At 40.2% G+C, this 20,730-nt stretch overlaps 1 protein-coding gene across 3 annotated transcripts in view; it reads left to right on the top strand.

The window, feature by feature from the left end:
* The first annotated feature begins 3,851 nt into the window (after nt 1-3,851).
* IL16 (interleukin 16) overlaps nt 3,852-20,730 on the top strand; it is a 36,488-nt gene continuing 19,609 nt past the window's right edge. The window contains exons 1-4 of one of the 3 annotated variants that reach the window (XM_074916914.1): nt 3,852-3,901; nt 8,403-8,814; nt 18,137-18,273; nt 18,960-19,065. In XM_074916914.1, coding sequence (XP_074773015.1) covers nt 3,852-3,901; nt 8,403-8,814; nt 18,137-18,273; nt 18,960-19,065 — 705 coding nt within the window. Of the gene's footprint in view, nt 3,902-8,358; nt 8,815-18,136; nt 18,274-18,959; nt 19,090-20,730 lie in introns of those variants that run through there. The other 2 variants (XM_074916912.1, XM_074916915.1) reach the window with 2 other exon arrangements.

Genomic DNA, 20,730 nt, shown 5'->3' with positions numbered 1-20,730 from the left:
GTTACATTACACAGGATTCATTTCATCTGTAGAATAAAAAAAAAAAAATTCTTTGTGCTTCCTGGCAAAAGTTAGGTACTAAGTGACAAAAGGAATTAGAAAGAGATTTACTTAATTTGACATAATGCAATACTTATCCATTATGGGTCAGCTGTATCTTCTGCTAAAACAAGACTATCCAGTCATAATGTAAAAAGCTCCAACAACTCTGGAATACATATACAAACCTCAGAGTGCCAGCCTACTCTTACCAATAAAGGAACTCAGAAGAAACATCCTGAAAGCAAGCTCTCTTGATTCTTGTTTTTGGGGTTTTTTTGGTTTTGTTTTGGTTTGTTGTTTTGGTTTTGGTTTTTTTGGGTTGTTTTTTTTTTTTTTTTTACAAGGTATTCCCTTTGAAGCAATTGCTATTAGCCATTGATGGAAAAGGATACTAAATTAACTGTGTTTATAGGGTGACTCAACATGCCATGTTGCTATGTTTTGATGGATTGGAAGGGCAGAGTGAAAGTTGTGAAACCCAAGACAGAGATGACTAATCCAGTCCTGGTTTAGCAGCAATGAGGGGATAGATTGTCCTGTGCAACATAACTGTTCTCTGAAATATGGCAAAATATGAAAACTGTGACTGTGTTTAAGGCAAAAGTAATTCATCAGTTTGCTGAGCAATGTAAAGACAGGACAAAAACTAGAACACTTCAAACTATTGGCTTTCTTTCCTATTAACACAAGAGGTATTTGGAGTTGGGTGGAGATCAGGGCTAAGGATAAGTTCCATCATTACTTAGATGTGCTTTGCCCAGTACTAATGTTCTCTTTAAATTTATATGCTCCTTTTTGGAAAAGGTTATCACCAGTAGCAACAGGCAAATATTTAGTACTGAATAGTCTGCATATTTGTCCTCTAGAATCCAAAACTTTGGATATGGAAAATAATTTGGGGAAAAGAGGGATCAGCTCCTGTACCTGCTATGGTTCCAGACACATCCTGATTTTAGCCAGGCAAAAGTGAAAACCTGTCAGAAAAAAAATGAAATTCAGTGGCTCCTGTATTTCCTTTTCCCAACTCCAATAGACACTGACTCCAAACATCAGAAAAGTTACTCCATTTTATGGTAACTCGGACCCTGTCCCACAGCAGAAGTATCACTCTACCTGTGAATGGTACTGTTTGACTTTTATTCTGAAGCAAGACTTGCTGCCCCTTCTGTATGCTATTCCCTTTAACTGCAGATGCTATTTTCATGAACTTACCTCTTGGGGTGAAATCTCTGTCCCACTGAAATCAAAGGCAAAACAGCTAACTTCAAAGTGCTCATGATTTCTGCTATCTTCTTGTTCCACACATTAATTATGCTTTAGGTTTCATTTCCTTTTATTTGTTTGAACTCTCTTCATTTTACTGCATTCCTCTTTTCCTGGCCCTCACGTGAGAAGGCAGTAAAGAAACCCAGCTGATTTTCCTTATAGTACCTATTATCTCATAAACCTTTATCAATGCATCTCCTTTCTGCAAAGGAGAGTCCACATAATTTCAATCCTTTAATACAAAATTCCAGTCTCTGATCAGCGTTCGTTGCCCTTTTCCTGGTACAATACCTTTGAGCTAAGTAATGAAGATTGACCACAGTATCCAATATCAAAGCATACCATTAGAGCAACATGGCAGGCACAGCAGAGGTTCTCTCTCTCTCCTTTTCCTTATGGCTTCTAAAAACCTGCTTTTCTGTTCGCCACTGGGCACTGAACAATTACTGTACAGAGAAGATGGAAAAAACTGCAAAAGGTTAGAGTGAAACAACATGAAAAAACAGCCCCTCCTTGTGATATTTATGTTTCTGCTGCTGGCCCTGGCAGAAGTCCAGATTCTGAATGAACAAACTCCCAGTGGCTTAGGGACTATGGTATTCAGCCCATAGTCAGGAAATGCAATAGCATGTGACAATGGGAAGAAATGAAAAAAGCTTTCCAACGCTTTTGAGCTTCCAGCTCAATCAGTTTGGATCAAAACTCAGGGGCTGTTGAGATTTTGTGTGAATGAGTTCTCTGTTGCTAAACAAAAACATGTGTGTGTTACAGTGTAAGACAGTTAAGTGGTAAACATTATGTAGCTTTGCTTCCTCACTGATATTTCATTTTTACAGTACTAGCACTATAAAATCATATTATGTACTAGGCCATGGTCCTTCTCTATTCAAATACAGTGAGAAACTCCCAAAACACGAGTCAGCTCCCCATTTCTCCTCCTTTCCAGGAAAGCTACTTGATAACTGTTGTTCACTACTCAGTGTCAAATCCTGGTTCTTCTACAAGATTAGAATATAAAAGAGTTGGGTAATGTTCCATGTTTATTGTTATCCAGTGATCTAGGTTAAAACTGTGTCCTTTACAACCCATTTCCTTTGGGGAACTAGTATCCTGAAAACTTATTTGTTGGGAAAACAATATTAAATTCTCTTCTTTTTGTAAACATTTAAAATATAAATTACCCACAATTGTATCATCAGGGACAGAGTGTTTTGGGTCTCCTGTAGACACTGTACAGAGCAGAGAGTTCATCTTCGCTTTTTCTCCCAGTACACGCATCATTCTCATGGGGCAGATGCTTGTCTTCACAGTTTATAATTTCTCTGTCTCTTTTGTGAGTTTAGTGACAGACCAGTAAAACCAGGACCTTCAAGCCACAGAAGACAGAGGGCAGCAGGTGTCCAAGCACTCTCTTGTTGACCATTTCCATGACCAGACAGAACCAGGTGTAAAATTCAGGTTTCTGTTTACTTTTTCCTGAGAAGTATAGGATATATAGTATGTGACAACATTCCAAAGAAGCCTCACTATTACAATAAACTAACATTAACTGTTTCAGAGACAATCCTTTCTTTTGTGGAACATTATTTAAAATCTACAAACTCCCTATGTATCTTATCACACAAATTCATTGAGAGAAAGTAGGTTTCTGCAGCAGGGTTGTTATTTGTCAGTGTGAGCAGAACTGAGGATTGACAGCTGGGGACTGACACATTGATCTGCGTGATGAATGAAAGACACTAAGCGTGCCTAGGGATGTGGCAGCAAGGTGGTTGCCTGCTCCCACAATTGATGGTGGATGCAACTCAAGCAGTGTTTCGTGGGGGGAATCACCACAATAGAATAGACTGTGAACCATTTACTTTGCAGCAAATGAAAGGTGTTATTGAGGCAATGGGGAATCTGTGGCATAGTTCTAATTTCCTGATGCTCTATGGAAAAGGCAACAGTTTTCTGAGTCCTTGAACAGGTTGGACCACAAAGTTGCAGTCTAGTGCATAGAGGGGAGAGTATTTAAGAACTGTTAGGTTAAAGGGACCAGCCACTTCACAGCAAACAGCACAAGGGCTTGGCATTCAAAAGTGGGTCCTACTATGTTTTGCTTCTGGAGCAGAAGTGGCCTATGAAATTCTTACTAGCTTAATGTTTAAAATATCTACTAAAAATTACAAGAAACATGCTTGCCATCTCAACCTCCAGCAGGAAATCCTGCACTTGATTAGCACGGATTCTGGCTTCTCCCCACACTTCCCCCCTCAACACGCCTGAACCCCATCAATCCTAGGACCAGAGAGCGATGGGTAAAAACAAATGATAAACTCCTTAAATGGTCTTGCCTTCTCTGGGTAGCTGGGAGCCTGCTGGAAACAGTTTCCCCAATACTGCATCCCATTGCTTTTGTTTATCTATCCTTGCTGACATTTTCTTCAATTAGGAAACAATAGCTCCGTTCCAATGTACTGAGCAGAATTACTGAAACCGAGTCACGTGACATCATGAGAGTGTGTTTTCAATTATTCACTCTGTCTTTTTTTGCCAGGCCTATGAAGAGGAACAGCCTTCTGCAGGAGTCAGGTTTGTCTGCCTCGCTGTTGTAAGTTCCTCCTTTTGAATTTGTATTTTACAATTAGGTATTTTTAATTTTTTTAACAGTAAATTCAACTCTTCAAGAGTTTCTTACTCTTTATAAGAAAACTTCCAAATCTCTAGCTCTTCCTACTGCCTGGAAATCCTAGACATCTGCTACAGTTCAGTACTAATAGTACTGCTCAGTAATGAATCTGACAAAGATCGCAAGATCTTGATTAAAATGGGATGCAAGATATCATGCTGTTAGCACTTGGTAATGGAAAACTCATCTTGTTCTTGCTAGTAAAGAAAAGTTCTATCCTACTGTCTGGTTAACAGCAGAGCATTCGCCTTCAATCTGGGAGCTACACCAAATTATTTGCATCTTGTAAATGCTCGGTTTAATATCCAACCAAAAATTTGAACCAAATGGGCACAGCTCAAATCATGTATTTTGTTTGCAGAAGACAGACTGAGTTAGGGCTTTTTAGACTTAAAGCTGGAAAAATAAAGCCTGGGGAAAAGAAAAAAGAAACAGAGAAGGAACATTTGGTTTGTATTACAAACCACAGACAACTTCCATCAGGCATGCTGGAGGTATAAGAATGGCAAGAGAAAATGACAAGCAGTGAGTGCACTGGAGGAAGAGATGAATGGTTTGGAGGATTGACTTTGAAGTGATTTTTCATGCCACCAATACCTTGAATTAATTTTGATGGAAGATACCAAAGAATCATAAAGCTTCTTGGGCATTTGTGATATTGTTTTCTGTGTAAAATAACATTTCTGGATATTTTTATTGGAAAACTTATAGACTATGTTTTTGGTACCTCCTATATTTCTGTCATTTATGCAACCCTGAATCAGCAGCTCTGGAAAGGATATTGCCTTAGTTAAGACTTGGGCTGTGATCTAGTAGAGCAAGAGCAAGCATTTAACTGGAAGTCTTCAGGTCTACTGGGTTTATTTTCACCTCAGCCACTGGCTTGCTTTGAGATATTAGGTAAGTCATTCAGGGCTAAACTTGGTCTTTGAGAGAATGGAGCTCTGGTGGGTGTGGGGGAGGAGGAAATAGCTGATGCAGCAGGGCAAAAGATGTGTTCCCTGTGCATAAGGTAAAGTTCCTCAGGGGCATTGCAGGGGGGGTGGGATGGCAGGATGCACTTAGAACAATGTTTCCCTCACTGTTTCAACAGGTGTTTCTGTGTGTTGCCTGCATCCCAGATGCTTAGCATAGTCTGAAAGGCACCTCTTGGAGCATTTAGTACTGGTGGTAGTGCTCCCTTCTCAAGCTCAGCAGCTTCAGGCAGAGCAAGAAAGTGCGCCTGCATCTCTGCATCCTTCATTCCAGCATGCCAGTCTCCAGAGAGCTGTATTTTGAGCATTAAGCTATCAAGTCTTCTGCTTACCTATGTGCTTAACAGCTCTTTTAAAATTCTTTCTCTTTGGGGAAGTAGGACTTCAGTTAATGTTTGTACAACATTGAAATCTTTGAAAGAAAAGTGCTATTTCTTCTAGTTTTACCCCATAGGCATGATTGTTTAGGTCTGAAAGTGCAACTTGGGCTCATTGCTGAGATTCCGATTGCATTCAGCACGCCTGCAGCTAGCAGCTCTCTTGCTTCCTACCCAGGTGCTGAAGGGAGGTACTTGCAGAAGTTCCCCTCACCCTAGCCATCCTATTGCTTTTCAAACTCAATATTCTGGTCTAATGCACCAGATCGCATTTTTACCTACCTTCAGACATACGTAAAAAGCAACATGAAGCTTTAAAAGATTAATTTCCTAATATACTGGGGGCACTAACAGGGATTTTCCAACTCAAAAATTGCAATTAGATATGTACATATTATGGTAGACTAGAGTTTTAGGCTTACCAAAACACTAAAAAGTGTATTTTTTAAAAGCAACAAACAAACAAATATCCATACCTTGAAAGTCTTTATATATTACTTTATACAGTTTATATACAGTTTACTACTTTATATAGTAAGGATGTGCCAGTCTTAACTAAAGTAGTCAACAAAAAAGCTTACCAAAAATTGCAAATTTTTGATGCTGAATTACACCGCCACCAAATACTTATTCCAATTCTCAAAATTCTTGTTTGAATGTGATTGATAGCACTTTTCATCTCTGTACTTCAAAATACATTACTGCATAGAGGCTCTGAAAAGCAGGTTCTCTCAATAGTGCAGGAGGGAAGGTTTAGCCTAGAAAAATAAGACCCTCAATCACAAAGACAATGTGTTAAAGTGGAGCTTCACCTATGTCATACCTTACCCCATCCCCTCTGGCCTCTGTGTCCTTACACATAGGCTTAGACGTCCTTTTGTTCAGGAAGGGAGTGTGGCTGTGCTCTTGAGTGATCCTCCATCCCTACCATGGCTTCATTCAGTCATGGCTGCAAATCTTGTTATCCATAAGAAGAGAGGCTACTCTGAAAAAAAAGAAAAAAGCAAAACATTCTGTGTATTGAAGGGAATGGAGAATAATCTAGTTCAGTTTGACCCTGAAAGCTTCCCTCGTGCCAGTGTGGGGGGAGGCTGGGAGCCCAGTGGCTTTGGTTCCAATGTTCCTATCCAGTGAGGTCAGACTCCCCCACAGGAGCAGAGAGGATCCCAAAGACACACAGGAGAGGGGCAGAAAATGCAACAGCTTTGTGGAATTTGACATGTTCTCTGGATACTTTCAAACTTCAATTTTGCCCTGGAAGGGTGTCCTGCAAGGAAATCTGATGAGTTCCAATACTCAGGGCACAAGTTTCTGAAGTGTTAGAGGTTTTGTTTTGGAAGAGAGACATCAGGGAGCAGAGCAATATTAGGACTGGCATGATGGAAAATAAGTTACCATGGAAGGCTGTAGGAACATTACCTATCAAAAATGCCAGAAAGGACTGCACAAATAAACATCCTTCTCCCTGGGAGATGAAGGGACCTTTTTGCTGCTCCTGAAAAAGCTATGTGCAAATTTTATTTTTTTTTTAGAAATCCAAACAAATTCAGATTCACACTGGATTGTGTTTTTATCCAGCAATGCCATATAGCTCCTTTAGACAGATAATCAATGGTATAGTGTTTTATCATCTGTTTTTATTTTTCCTGGTTCTTTGTATGGGGGGGGGGGGGGGGGGAAAGAAAAATAATCCTGTAGATTTACTATAAGGCTAGTTTGGATTTATTATATGAATCTGTCTTGGTCAGATCTTGAGGTCTGTGTTTATTGTTGTGGCTGTAAGGAGCCTTTAGAAAATCTGCCTCCTCCTATTTTTGTATCACTAGTGGTGTTTCAGGTACGAAGTACGTACCTACCTACCTAATTGTGCATAGAAGCCGGGACAAATACCCCCAAAACACAACAACCCAGTTTAGGCCACAATGCGCAAACTTTTTCTCGCAATAGTGTGCTTCAGAAGTGCTTTTCAAATGACATTGATTTTCAATTTTATGTATAACACCTACAGCGTCTTTGATCTACGAAAATCCTTTACTTTCAATAGGTATTTTCTCTAGAATAGCAGCATACATTATCAGTTAGGTACTATGAAGACAACAGAAAAGTTTGTGTAATAAATATGATAATAAAAATGGAGAAAAAGTAATTAATTTAGACGACTTCTTGTTGAATTTTCAGCACTGATACATACCTACCAAATTATTGCTAGAAGACTTTTTCTGAGAGAAAAAGGAAATAGTTTAACAAAGGTCCCCTTTGTTATCTTAACATGCTCATTACTCATCTTACAAAAGCTTCAGCTTTTGCCACATTTTGATTGCATAGCATATCTTTCATTTTTCTCTTAATTTTTTATGCTGATTCATATGCTGAAACAAACCATTTCTGTAATGGGACACTTTATGATTGATGTATTGGAGCTGTATTCCTTTATAGAGTTCAATCCCTAATCAGATATTCACGTCTTAAGTGCTTCACTGGATCTCTCTGTTACTGTTAAATGCACAGTCTTAAGTGAGTTCTGGTCTGCGAAGGTAGGGGTTTTATAGCAGCCTGACATTCCTTACTCTCTCATGGCTAAGATCTACTTTCGCTAAATCACTTACAAATCGGATGTGCCAGGTGGAGAACTTAACCTCAACAATTCGATTAATCTTCTTTGAATTATAGTGGTTTCATGAATTAAACTTCAGAAGGAGCTTCCTCTTTCTAAATAATGTTAGGAGGATAGAATAATGCTTTTAAAGTATCTTCCTCTTCAATCTGGGATTTCAACATGCAAATTCAGCAGAAGCCCAAAGGAAGCAGCACAATGGAAGCATCAAAAACATTTATTAAAAACACTCCGTTGTGCTTGTGGAGCACTGGAAGAGAATGAAAAGGTGAGGGAGAATTTAGTAGAGCACTGCACAGAAACAGAATTAGCAAGTCATGAGATATCACGTGGCTGTTAGCAGACTGAAAGGCTCTGTTGATTCGATTTATTCATTAGGGCTTTTCAGTAGTGTAGGTTATTAAGTGGGAGAAAGTGGGGTATGTTACAACTTACTTTTTATATTTCCTTTCCTGGAGGATATTTAGCACCAGAGAAGCGAAGAAAGTTATTGAAAGTATCATGCCGCATAAGTGGGAGAATGATAGGAAAAAGAGCAGCACCACCAGCTCTCTGAAGATGGATCGAAAGAGCAGCGCTGGGAACAGGAAGTCGAGAAAGTTTCGCTCCATTTCAAGATCACTTATACTTTGCAATGCCAAAACCAGTGACGATGGCTCAAGTCCTGATGAGAAATGCCCTGATCCCTTTGAGATCTCTACCAGTTGGGGTCAAGAGGATTTTGACTGCTGTCCTAGAACACAACAGCCATGCACATCAGAGACAGAAGACAGCCCACCTGATCCTCCTCGTGTGATCACCAGCATGGTCCAGTCCAAAGCTGCAGCAAATGAGAACTGCAACAACATGAGAAGAAAGTTACTCACCAAGGTAGGCAACTCGGTGCCATATATTGTAACGTTCCCCATTGCAGTAGTTCCTAAACAGATTGATTCCTATTTCCCAGGAGCACAGGATTTTACTCGGCTTTTTCAGAGCCTACGAGCCTGCAGTGTTCCTACTCTGTATAAACAGCATGGAAATGTATTGGCTTCCCTGCTGTGGTTGTTGCACTCTGCTGGTTGATGTTCTGCTGAAATCAGTGACTGCTAGGCCTCTCGTGTATTCAGACTAGCCCAGCTGGGGCTTTCTACCTGCAATAGAGTATTCAGTGCGAAATACAAACTGTCACTATAATAAGGTGTATTTGTAAAGAGTGATACTATGAGATCTCACAAGCTATGCAAGTATGAATTATATTAATACTCTGAAAGACACAGGAGGTTCAACAGGCAGATGTTCTCTCTCTCTGATTCAGGAAGGAGATAGCGATGGTTCTAAAACCACCAGAAGTGTCACTTTTTCCTAGAGATGTAAAAAGCCTTAACAAGCCTCATGTTACAGCATTATTCTTTCATCAAGAAGTCACTCTGTATACCCTAATGATCTGAACTGAATTTTTCAGTCTGAGCAATATATTTTTGATGTCTTTAGGAAGTTCCTTTTCAGTGACATATCCCAATTTTTCCACTTTATCTCTACCTGTTGGTGTGATGTGTAAAAGGGACCCCACAACAAGAATGACATGTCTTTTAATACAGTTTGTGTCCTTTGGCACCTCCCTTATTATATGCCTTTTACTTGTGCAAATAGTGGCTTAGGGGAAAGAACAGATTCTTTCACCTAAAATATTTCTTTCTTATATGTTCTATTTTATTTTACGTACCTTCAACAGAAATTGGCTAAAACTAGACTTCTATATCTAAACATACAGTGGCACAGTGGTATTGAAAATCAGAATGTCCCCTTACTCCTTGAGTTTCTTGCTAATGATCAGAGAATGCAGCCCAATATTGCAAAGACCGCAGCAGGACAAAGTCCTGGATGTGAGGTGTTTCAGTCCCTGGCAAAGTCCCAGAATGAAGACAAAACCAAGCCAACTTTCTATTACATCCTGACAGAGAACATAAATAGGTGACAGTGACCCAAGTCCCAAAATACACTCGGTCACCTGCAAAACCATACCACCTCTTCCCTTTTGGAAACAATCCATATGCACTCTGCTGATTTCCTTCTGAGAGTGAAGAAGGAGCTGGTCTCTGTGGACTCTCCCCACTTCTCTTAACAAAGCTGAAGCACTTTCTTAGGTGTGTCAGCTGCCACAGTCCCCTTGCTCACATACCTCCAAAACATGCAGGGGTCTGGTAAATTTGGTGGTCTATACCCGTATGAAACTACTCAGTATCTTACTGCAGACTGTGAGTTTAGATCATTTGCTTTTGTAGCTGGCAAGCAGCTCAAATAGGGATCTGAGAAACAGAGTAAGTCTCATAACTAATGCCATTGCATAGATAAAATGTAACTGCTAAGGGTATAAATCCACTCTTAGTCTGGAGTGTTAGTGTCACTGGACAGGATGTGTGGGGAGCCTGGATTAATGGTGACATAAATTAGTCAGCAACCCAGTCCCTTACAGCAGCATTTGGGTTGCTTACTGACATTGTGGACAAGGGGGACATTAAATTCCCCCTCCAGAGCTCTAATAGCAATGCAAATCTCTTCAGATGCTATTTGCTAATCTTCCGTACCTTTCAGAGTCATGGATCAGTGGGTGATTCTAAAAAGCCTTATCTCAGCATGCTAAATAGGATGAACTTTGGTAACAGCTACACCGACCTTATCCTGTACTACTGTTGCTGAGGCTATGCCCTATATTTATGAAAGCAGTGATCTCTATCTTCCATATGGCACAAGCCTGTCAGAACAACTTTCCTGTGCCGTGTGTCTTAGAGAGCTTAAGCTTAAAACCTCTCTCTTTAAGAAAGGAGTCAACAAGCATTTTTCAAGTCCCAGCATAACACTCACTCTCTTCATCCCCATATGACACTTCAGAAATTCATGATGTGTGACTCAGAGCTGAAGGATCCTTGTCTTTGTCCAAGAAAATTGATTCCATTTTTTCTGTGGTGTTGCTGAGGATATTCCACTATTCTTCTGCTTCCCACCGCCTGCAGCCCTAAGCATGACTCTGAAGGTGCTCTCACAGAACTGAACTACTTAATTTTTGCTGTCATATTGGAAGGAGAGAAGAATGTTTCAAAGTGCCGCATGATTTAATGCTTCCTATGCATTTCTTCTCCAGTGCTAAGGGGGAACCAGGAACATCAATATTCCAAATACTAGTTCCTCTCTTCTGTTCAAAAACTTATTTCTCTGAGCCATACTCCATCGATTGCATGGGATTCACCATAAGCAATAAACCATGAGCAAATCAAACAGTATGTTGGGACACCTGCATATGTATTAGTCACATTTTCCTGATTCCAAAATCTTTAGGATCTCAAAGAATAGTCCTATGTCCCATCAAGAACAGTTTGAGAAACTAGGTGCTACTTAAAATAAGGAAATGAGAGGCAAGAGGAGGATTTTTGACATCAATTCCTTTCACTTCAGTCTTCAGTAGAAAATGTTGCTGTAGACATTGAGGGAAGCATGAGCACAACCTATATTAGACTATAGTGAATCCCCACAGAAACACATTGTTCTTAATGCATTACCTGTAGAAAAGACTTTGAGCTGGAACTCAGATCTCATAATACACTAGAGGATTTAAGAAGGTTGAAATACTTGATGATACCAGGTTTCATTTATTATCCTTTCCAACCAAGTATGCACAGGTTTTGGTGCCCATAGTACTACACTGACTGAGGTGGGACTGCAAGCCAATGTCACTGCTCCTCTGCTATCTGATAGCACAGTGCTAGCATGTGTGTGCAAAGGGACCACAGCCTCATATCTTGGGTACTCCTCTTCTGAGGAGTATTGCAAAGCTGCAGGGACTGGCCTTTCATCTGTATAGAAGTTATAACAGGTGGAAGGAAATAAGGTTGAGACAAGACTTAAATAGGAAGCCATCAACAGCTATTCAGTGGTTCATTACATTCAGGGCAAAAACCTCAGTCAGTGCTATGCAGTTACCTCAGACAGCTGGGTGACCAGATGGCCACTATATGTCCATAGGGCCCTGTGTAACAGTCCTTAGCGGCCATGTCCTCCTTTGACCTCAGCCTACCCTACTGCCACAGATACCTCACTTTGCTGCTGGAGTCCTATTCCCAGTCATTTTTTTTCTCACAGAAAAGCTGCTGCCATGACATACAGAGAATGGAAATAGACAGGAGATAATTTGGGAAAAGAGAAATGAGAGGGAAGAAAGAGTGTGGAATTACAAAGACAGGAAAAGAGGAAAGAGAAGACCATGTAATACTTTAAAGCAAGTAAAGTGAGGGGAGGAGAAAGCAACAGTCAAGAGCTATGAAGGAATCATATCTGCAGCAAAGGGCATCACCCAACTACTCCCCACTTCCTATTAAATACCTCATTCTTCTTTTTCTTCTCTGTGTCCTTAGTCACATTTGGTGCGTTGCAACAGCAGCTTTATTCATCTGCATGTTGCTCCGCAGAAAGGCAGGTAGAGACGTTCCCACTAAGGACTATTATTTCATAGACTTCCCAGCCATCTCTCTCCTTCTGCCTGGCTGATTGTACAGGAAAGCAGTAGAAACAAATAATACATCGCCATGCGCACCCAGGCAAAGAAAATCTGCATCAAAATCTTATAGCACATAATTTATGCATTGTGAGATAGCACCCGGGAAAGAATGTCTTAGTCTGATCCATTAATCTCTACATCATCTTCAAAGTATCACCATTCATTATATATTCTAAATAGCAAAGATTTTTTTCTCCCTCTCTAATGTACGGTCGGCAGTGATGAGAGCAGATGAACAGTCTTTTAATGCATTTGGTTTCTGTGTTCCAGTGTTCACTCATATTGAGTGTTGCTCACTGTGTCGAGAGCACCCAGGATTACCTGGATGACATCTGTCCAGCCAGCTCCTGGACCACTTAGCTTCCGAGATAAGGTGCACGTAGTCTGGTATGAACAGAGCTGGAAAGCCAGCTTGCCAGCATATAAACAAGCAGGATCTCCTTTTTTAGTCTGCTTCTCACAAAGTCAGCAATTTTTGGGTGGCCTGAAAGGAAAAGGAAACAAACCAAAAAATTATAAGCGGTGTCTGATACCTTGTGCACTGACACAGCAGACACTGTGGAAGATGGCCTGCCTGCTCATGTCATTACAAAGTTTGAAACTATGCCAGTTGTAGGGAGAACAGACAGGATGAGATAGTATCAACCCCTCTTCTTCAGAGAAGAGCAGTCCTTGCTGGGTTTGAGAGCTGCTTCAAGAAGAATTCCATTACCTCTTCCCTGCAACACCAACACCCTGGGAAGCACCGAGAGTTACCAGCCAGATGGGCTGGTAGCAGGGCTGAAACAGCATCTAGAATAAACTATAAAAGGGAAGGGCTGACTCTTTATGGAAACATTGGATCCAAGCTGATCTGACTGCATTGCTCCACGCAGTTCTAGAAACTTCTCTATTCATGCTTCCTTTGGTCCCTGATCCTCTGCTTGAATTAAAAAAAAAAAAAAAAGCAAAAAAAAAAAAAAAGCAGCAAAAGGTTATTTTTCTCCCTTGGTCATTGCCAGAATATATTTTTATTAACTCGCCTTTACACAGTTAGTTGGCTCTTTGGTACCCGGACAAGTGTTACAGCAACAGACTGTAATGTCTCAGACATGAGCCTATGGGCAGGATGGAAAAACAAAGCTAGGAGAGAAGACTGCATTTATTTAGACATTTATGTGTTGTCCTCCCTTTTTCTACTTGTTCTTTCTTTCTATCTTCCTGGTCTTCTTGCTTTTGTGACATCAGGGTCATGTTATCCCCAGAGCAAGTTGGGAAATAGGCTGTTATACTACAGTGTGTGCTGCAAAATGTGGGCCAGGGCAAAGGCTCCCAGAAAAACATACCAAAGGCCAGATGATGGATGGAAAGGTCTGTCTGTAACATCTGATGTGCTGAATCGTCTGTCTAGGGCAGAACCTTAATACCATGCCCTGCTTCTTGCACCATTCAAAGGCTTTCTAGCTTCTGCCATTTTATTAGTTGCAAAGGGAATATACTGCTGGGAAAATTAATTACATCTACCGTAAATATTTTGAAAAGACCAAGGCATCGGCTAGGGTACGTCAGAATCGGTGGAGTCACATCAGTTTATGCCAGAGAGACTCTGGCCCTTTCTCTGTTAGAACTGATGCAGAAAAAAAAAATGCTTCTTGAAGTAAATCCCTAAAGACTGTATTATCTTAATCTTCCACTTGAAAATCCCATTTCACAGTCAAGAGGCCAGAAAAGCTAAATATTTAAATTCATTATTGTACTGCTAGATTTTTTTCTTTTTTTTTTTTTTTTTTCTTTTTTTAAACCAGCAGTCAATCAGCTCATTGTCATACACTTGGTTAACTGAGTCAAAGACCTTACTTGAACTAGCCTTGTATAACACTTCATTTCAGACAATCTAACTACTGTGTCTTACGTTGAGTGCACAAAAGTTTTTCAGTTTTCCACAGATGCCATGGTTACCCTTATTTCTCAACAACATCTGGAATTAGATGTTTTGAGATGGGACTCTGGACTAGAAATGTCTAATGAGAGCATGAAGAAAAAAGAAATCTTTTAAATGGCAGATAGAAAAACATCCTCAGAAACTTTGCATTTTGCATGACAAAAAGTGGGGAGCAGGAGGAGACAATTGGCCTGGACGTGCAAGCTACTTTTCCAGAACTAAACACATGAAAAATTAATTTACTCTCACCAGTGACAAAAATGCATTCAAGAAGGCTCTTGAACTCCACCTTTGATTTTTATCTTGCAGCCAAGCAGATTCAGTTTAAAGACAAATTTTGCTTATAACGCACTCCCACAGACCTTGTTAATTTTGCTTTCACAGTGATGAGTGGATATTATCATGCAGATATGTTTCCCCAGAGTCTTCAAGTGCTCAGTGGCAAAGTCCCTTACAGAAAGATTTTATTCACTGACAGTGAATATGTGTTTAAACATATGTTCTAATAATGAGTAGGCAAGGTTGACCTAGAATCCACCTGCTCACGCACCAAACCTGTCAGCTTCATTTTATCTTTCAGCATTCAGTACATTCAGAGCTATAAATCACCTTTCAAAATGAACAGGCAACTTTAAAAAGGAGGATGATACAAAATAAATACTGTCTTTATTCTTGGAACCATCAGCAGTATTTCTATGCATAAAATAAGAAGTGAGACAGGAAATAAAATATATTAAAGAACAAAACCCAAAGCAAATTGACTGCTGGCACAGAAATTGGCCAAATGTTTATTTTTCTAAAGAACAGCTTTTATTAATTTTCTGTCATGTTGCAATAACTTGGATGTGAATATACTGATCTATATCCAGAACCCAAAAAAGTGCAGATGCTGACAACATACGGATATTTGCCACATGTCCCTACAGTCCAATAATTTTTTTTTTTTTTTAAAGTAATTCACATAAATGATTTGCAGAAATTATTGCCACACAGAGCTTATTTGAAATGTAGCCCAACTTGGTAAGATGACTACAGATTTAAACAAAAATCATTCCCAAGATTTTTCTACAATGTACAATGGATTTAACCTCTACTTTCCTTCAGACTAAGTGTATGCAACATATTGCTCTTGGAAAGAATATTTCTATTCGTTTTTATTTGGTGTCCTTTCACATGTATATACCAGTACAACCCAGAATTTCCAGTCTGGCACGTGTATCATTGTACAAAACACAATGTCTTCCCCAAAGGACTTACATGGTGCTGCAATGAAAAACCTCAGAGCCAAACCCACTGCACTCTGTGATGTCCTGTGAAACTGATGAGAGCCAAATAACTTTTGGACAAATAATTATAAGGATTTTTATAAACACCATGAATGCAGCAGCTGTACACTGTGAATAAGTTATAGGAAGGACATAAGCATGACTGTGCTCTTCACAGAGATGTGTTGGGGACAGTCTGAGTAGGCCCACCATCACATTACGATCAAGAACAACATGAATCGTGGTGAGCAGCTCTGCAAAGGTCTCTGTGCCTGACCAGTATCTGTGAGAGGATATGTAGGTATTTCAAGGGAACAGTACACAAGAGTAAGGATTCCTAAGGAGAGAAGTTGGCAAGTCCAAACTTGAATTCTGACTACAGAAAAAAAGGGAAACAACTTTTTTTAAACACTGACACTATAACACAATTATTCTTTCACAACTGCCCCAATCCATGATCAGCTGACATCTCAAATTACTCAGCCAACCAGCAGAATAATTTCCTACTTTAATGGCTGTCTTACATTGCTCATGTTTTAGAACAAGCACACTACCCCACTGAAAATCCTGCGAGTTTAATGGATGCTCCATGTATGCAGAATCTGGCCTGTAATTTCTTACTGATACCTAAACCAAAGGACCAGTGCAAATAAAGAGAAAAGGTAGTTTACATTTTCTGCTACTTAAGATCTGAAATTTTAAGACATCAGAATTTTCATCTTTATTTTGTTACCACACCAAAGACTACAAAGCACTGTCATAAAATAAAAAAATACGTAATGTAGTCCTGATTTCAAGTATGTATTTCCCAAAATATTTACCTTGGGTGAAAAGTAAATACAGAAGCTCCCATACTAGTGTTAGGATTCAAAGAAACTGGTTTAAAATAGAATTCTGTACACACTTATACACTTACCACTACTTATGAGAAGCACTCTTCAGGAACAAAAGAGGTTTCGTAAAATTCAGACACTCCTCATTAATGGCAGACAATCTGGAATGCAAGCAAACCCACAGAGTAAACAAGTCAGTCAATTCAAGTATAGTCCTTATCCATTACCTACTGAATTCAGCCTGCAGTCAGCCTAGGACTCCAACTTAAATACTTCATTCATTCACAGACTTAGATTTACTCTGGCAGGTTTCAGAATGGGAATCAGGCTTCAACAGTCAGCCTGGGAGATAATGAACTTTATTGACATTACTGTAAATTCAAAATTTCTGTTTGCTATCAGTCAGATATGATGTGATCCCTATTGATTTGTGGTGAAAGGGAATAATGATTCTAACCCTCGGGGCTGGATGAACTCTGTTTAGGGCAGAAATGAAGCTCTACTGGTGGTGGAAAAGGTGGTTACACAGCTTTCCTTGTGCTGTCACACTACAGATTACTGGAAATAGTTCATGCCACTCTGACCAGAGGACCCAGGAGCAATACAGACAGTTGACCACTGCTATATTTTGTGGCCTGTCCTAACATATGAAATTTGCCTCCCCTTCAGAAATCTATACCTCAGTCATACAAATCTCTTGGGAACAAGCCTGGATCCAGGATACACTGAGAGCCCTCTTCACTTTGTGGAGTATGGAGAGGCTGGCGAGGGCAGAGGAGGTGGGTTCAGCTGGGAGCAGAATGAGTGAATACTTGAATTAGGAGATTTACTAAGCAAATGGAAAAGAAATTGTGTACTAACTTTCCAGCTTTTGTTGTCTCTTTAGAATTTTTAAGTGTTCATGCATTTGTGCTACAAGAGTATATTTCCTAGACAAATGTGTTCTTCGCGTGCTCGGTCAATCCATGCTTTGCTTTACTTACTCATATGACTTAAGACACTATTCATCTTTCTGTATGTTCATATGCTAATGATTCATAACTCTGCTAAAAATGTGCTTACAATTAGTCCTCCAGATGCAACACACAGACTACAGCAACCTCAACCAGTCTGGAGTGGACAAAGAATCTTCCACTGTTGCAGTCCTCTCTGCTCCCCTGCCCCCACTTAACAAGTCAGCAGCAGAGGTGGAGCTTCTAGTGTTTTGTATACAGTTTTTTTCCATTCAGACCTCTTCTGTTTTCCAGAGTGTTTCCTTTTCTGGCATATGTTTATTTTCCTCCCTGTCTTTTCTTATAACAGTTAGCATAGGCAAAATTTATCCAGTTACTATAAAAGTCTATTATCTGTTCTCTTCCCCTCTATGCAAAGGGGCACTCTATTCTAATACTTCCCTCTTGTAGCCAGAAGCCACTGAAGTCCTAAGGAAAACAACACTTTTTTAAACACTGACTCTATAATACAATTACTCTTTCACAACTGCACAGTGTTAAAGGCCTGTTCCTGTTCTACTTGGAGGCAATCCGGTTCTAAGAACAAGAACATTTTCTGTATTTCTTTAGAAAGGCTCATGATAACTGTAAGTAACTTTTAACATCCTTCGTACATTTGCTTTCATGCAACCTTTCCTCTTCTGAATCAGGACAGCTGCATCTGCAGGCTGTGTACAACCACAGGGAACAGTAGCTCAGGAATCAAGCTCTCTAGGAGTCCGAAATGTGCATCTCTCTGGAAAGGGTTCACGGGCAGCCACATACCTGCTGGAGACGCAGCAAACAGGTACAGTACATGTGGAGTCAGCAAGGTTATTAGGGAAACATTTGTCTTCATGGATTTTGCATGATGAGCTTCTGTGACAAGCTATGCCTTGAAGCTCTTTCAGAGAACGGCAGTGATGTTTGGGAATCATTTCTTACAACACTTCCACTTGGAAAGATAGGTCAAGATTCTAGAAAAATAAAACTGTGGCCATTCAGGGATCTCGTGCTTCTCAGTTACACTGAGAAATAAAACCTGGAAGAATGAAAGATCGTTCATAACATGAAGTTTTCAAATGGTGTTTTCCTAGTTGCCCTATCAAAGGACAATATAGGATGTCACCAGCCTAGTAAGGCCACTGGAAAGCAATGTGAGCCAAAGCTCCTGAGAGGGAGCAAAGTGTATAGTCTCTGATCAACTTGCCAATGCAAGATGGTGAGAGGAGTATTTTGCCTGGATGTAAGCTATATGTGGAAAGGCAGCTGATCACCAGGACTGAGCAGAAGAGAGCAGCAACAGGAAAAAATCCTAGCAGGGGATGGGGTGCATCACACATTGAGACATCTCATGACAGGTCTGTTCAAGGCAAAGGGAGGATTGCAGCCAATTCCTCAGTTAGTGAGACATGTAGCACAGTAGTGGCATATTGTTCTTTGTTAAAAAACATGCGTGTTCTCTTTTTTTTTTTTTTTTTTTTTTTAAAAAAGGGATGGTCGTCTGAGCCCAAGGGATGAACTGTTAACACTAAATGGACAACCACTTAAAGATCTGTCCAGCAAGGAGCCTGAACCTCTCATTCACCCAACACGGCTGGTGAACATCATGATGTTTAGCAAAGTAAGCATGAAAGTTGTGGTCCCCTCCCACAGCAATGGGGTGATCTGACAACATTTGCTGGAGAGAAAAGGGGAATTTATGCATCAGACATTTGAAGAACATGGTTTTGCTCTTCCTGACAAAACCCCAGACCTCTTGTGGTCAGACTCTGGTGACTTTCAGCATAGCTTCTTCCCAGATAAACAGAGGCTATGGGGAGGCCAAGGCCCTGGGAAATTCTAGCAAGGGCTGTACAACCCCTCCTTTTAGAAACACATAGCTTGCCAGTACTAATTTTCCATTTGGAAGCTGAGCAAAGGCAGAGATGGATTTAAGGGAAGATCCATGAATCAAGAAGCCAGAGAGCAGGCCCTGTACTGAAGTAGTTTTGTGGATCTAGGATCTGTAGCTAGGAAATTCTTATGTGGAGTGTTACTGGAGTGGGCTACAGAGGGAGGGGAACAGGTCAGCAACCCTAGATTATCACCAAATCTTTCAGTGGAAACCCTTTTTGAACTTTCTTTCAGAGAGTCCATTCCACTGGATTAGACCCATTTCATTTCAGGCTTCTTGTCCTCTCATCCCCACCCCAAACTAGATGGCACCAAAGGCTTTTCATTTGCAAATTCTCAAGAAAACATGAGGATGATGAATGGACAGGGTTAGTCCCTTACCACACATTTACCACTCTGAAGAAAACAAAGCTCACCCAGAGATTTGTTGCAGGCTTCAGATCTTGATATTCAAGGAAAAAGGTACTTTCTGTTTGTTATCTACAACAGGGTCACACAGAAAGCTCTGACATATTCTTAGACTGAGAAAACACCCCTGACTGGAGATGCTATCAGGTCTGAGTAGAGTCTGCCTCTTTCTAGGACAGCAGTGAACTGTCTCACCCAGACATCTGCTGGATTCTGCCAAGATTTTTGTTTATTTTCTCTCCTTTAAATGCCTAAGTGGTCAGAGATGAACTATATTAAACTTTCGTAGCATAGTACCACCCTAGAGGCAGCCAGGTGAACTGTGCACTTATTCAAATTCACTTATTTATTAATTTGTTGAACAAGCCTGCACCAAATTTATTAAGGGTTGCAAAGGCTATTCAAGCTAGCCAACTTGGTAAGAGAAACACTGCAAATTCATTTTCAAAATACCTCTTTAAGAATCTTCTCTGCATTTCTTATTCTGAAGAGTTCCCTAGGGGAATGGGACTGGAAATTCCTAGTAGGGTTTTGCTACTTGGCAATGCCTCCACCTGCTGTTGAAAAGGAAAATTATCATTCATTAGTTCTTGAGGTATCTCCAAACAGCACTACTAAAATCAGACTCTGGAGGAAAGTGTCTTAGCTGGCTCCAGACAGATTAGAACATAGAGATCCTGCTCTGATGCTGCCTTTGTGGCCTTCTTAGCCCCTGCAGAAGATCACTGAGCAAAAGCCTTTTATATCTGGGGATTTACTATATTTCAATCAGTTTGCTATCTGTATTTATGAATAATTTTCCTTTAACTATGATTCCCTGAGGATCAATGGTATTCTCCGTGTCACATCAGAAGCAGGGCTTTCAGGAAACATGTACATTCAGAATTATTCCTAACATCAGCTGTTATTCAGATGTGATTATTTATTTATTTTCAAGCTGTTCCTAAAAACATGCATTGAG

The sequence above is a fragment of the Athene noctua genome, chromosome 13 (assembly GCF_965140245.1).
Source record: "Athene noctua chromosome 13, bAthNoc1.hap1.1, whole genome shotgun sequence".
Classification (NCBI taxonomy): Eukaryota; Metazoa; Chordata; class Aves; order Strigiformes; family Strigidae; genus Athene; species Athene noctua.
The sequence above is the reverse complement of the archived record's forward strand: the minus strand, read 5'-3'. Positions and strand labels throughout refer to the sequence as shown.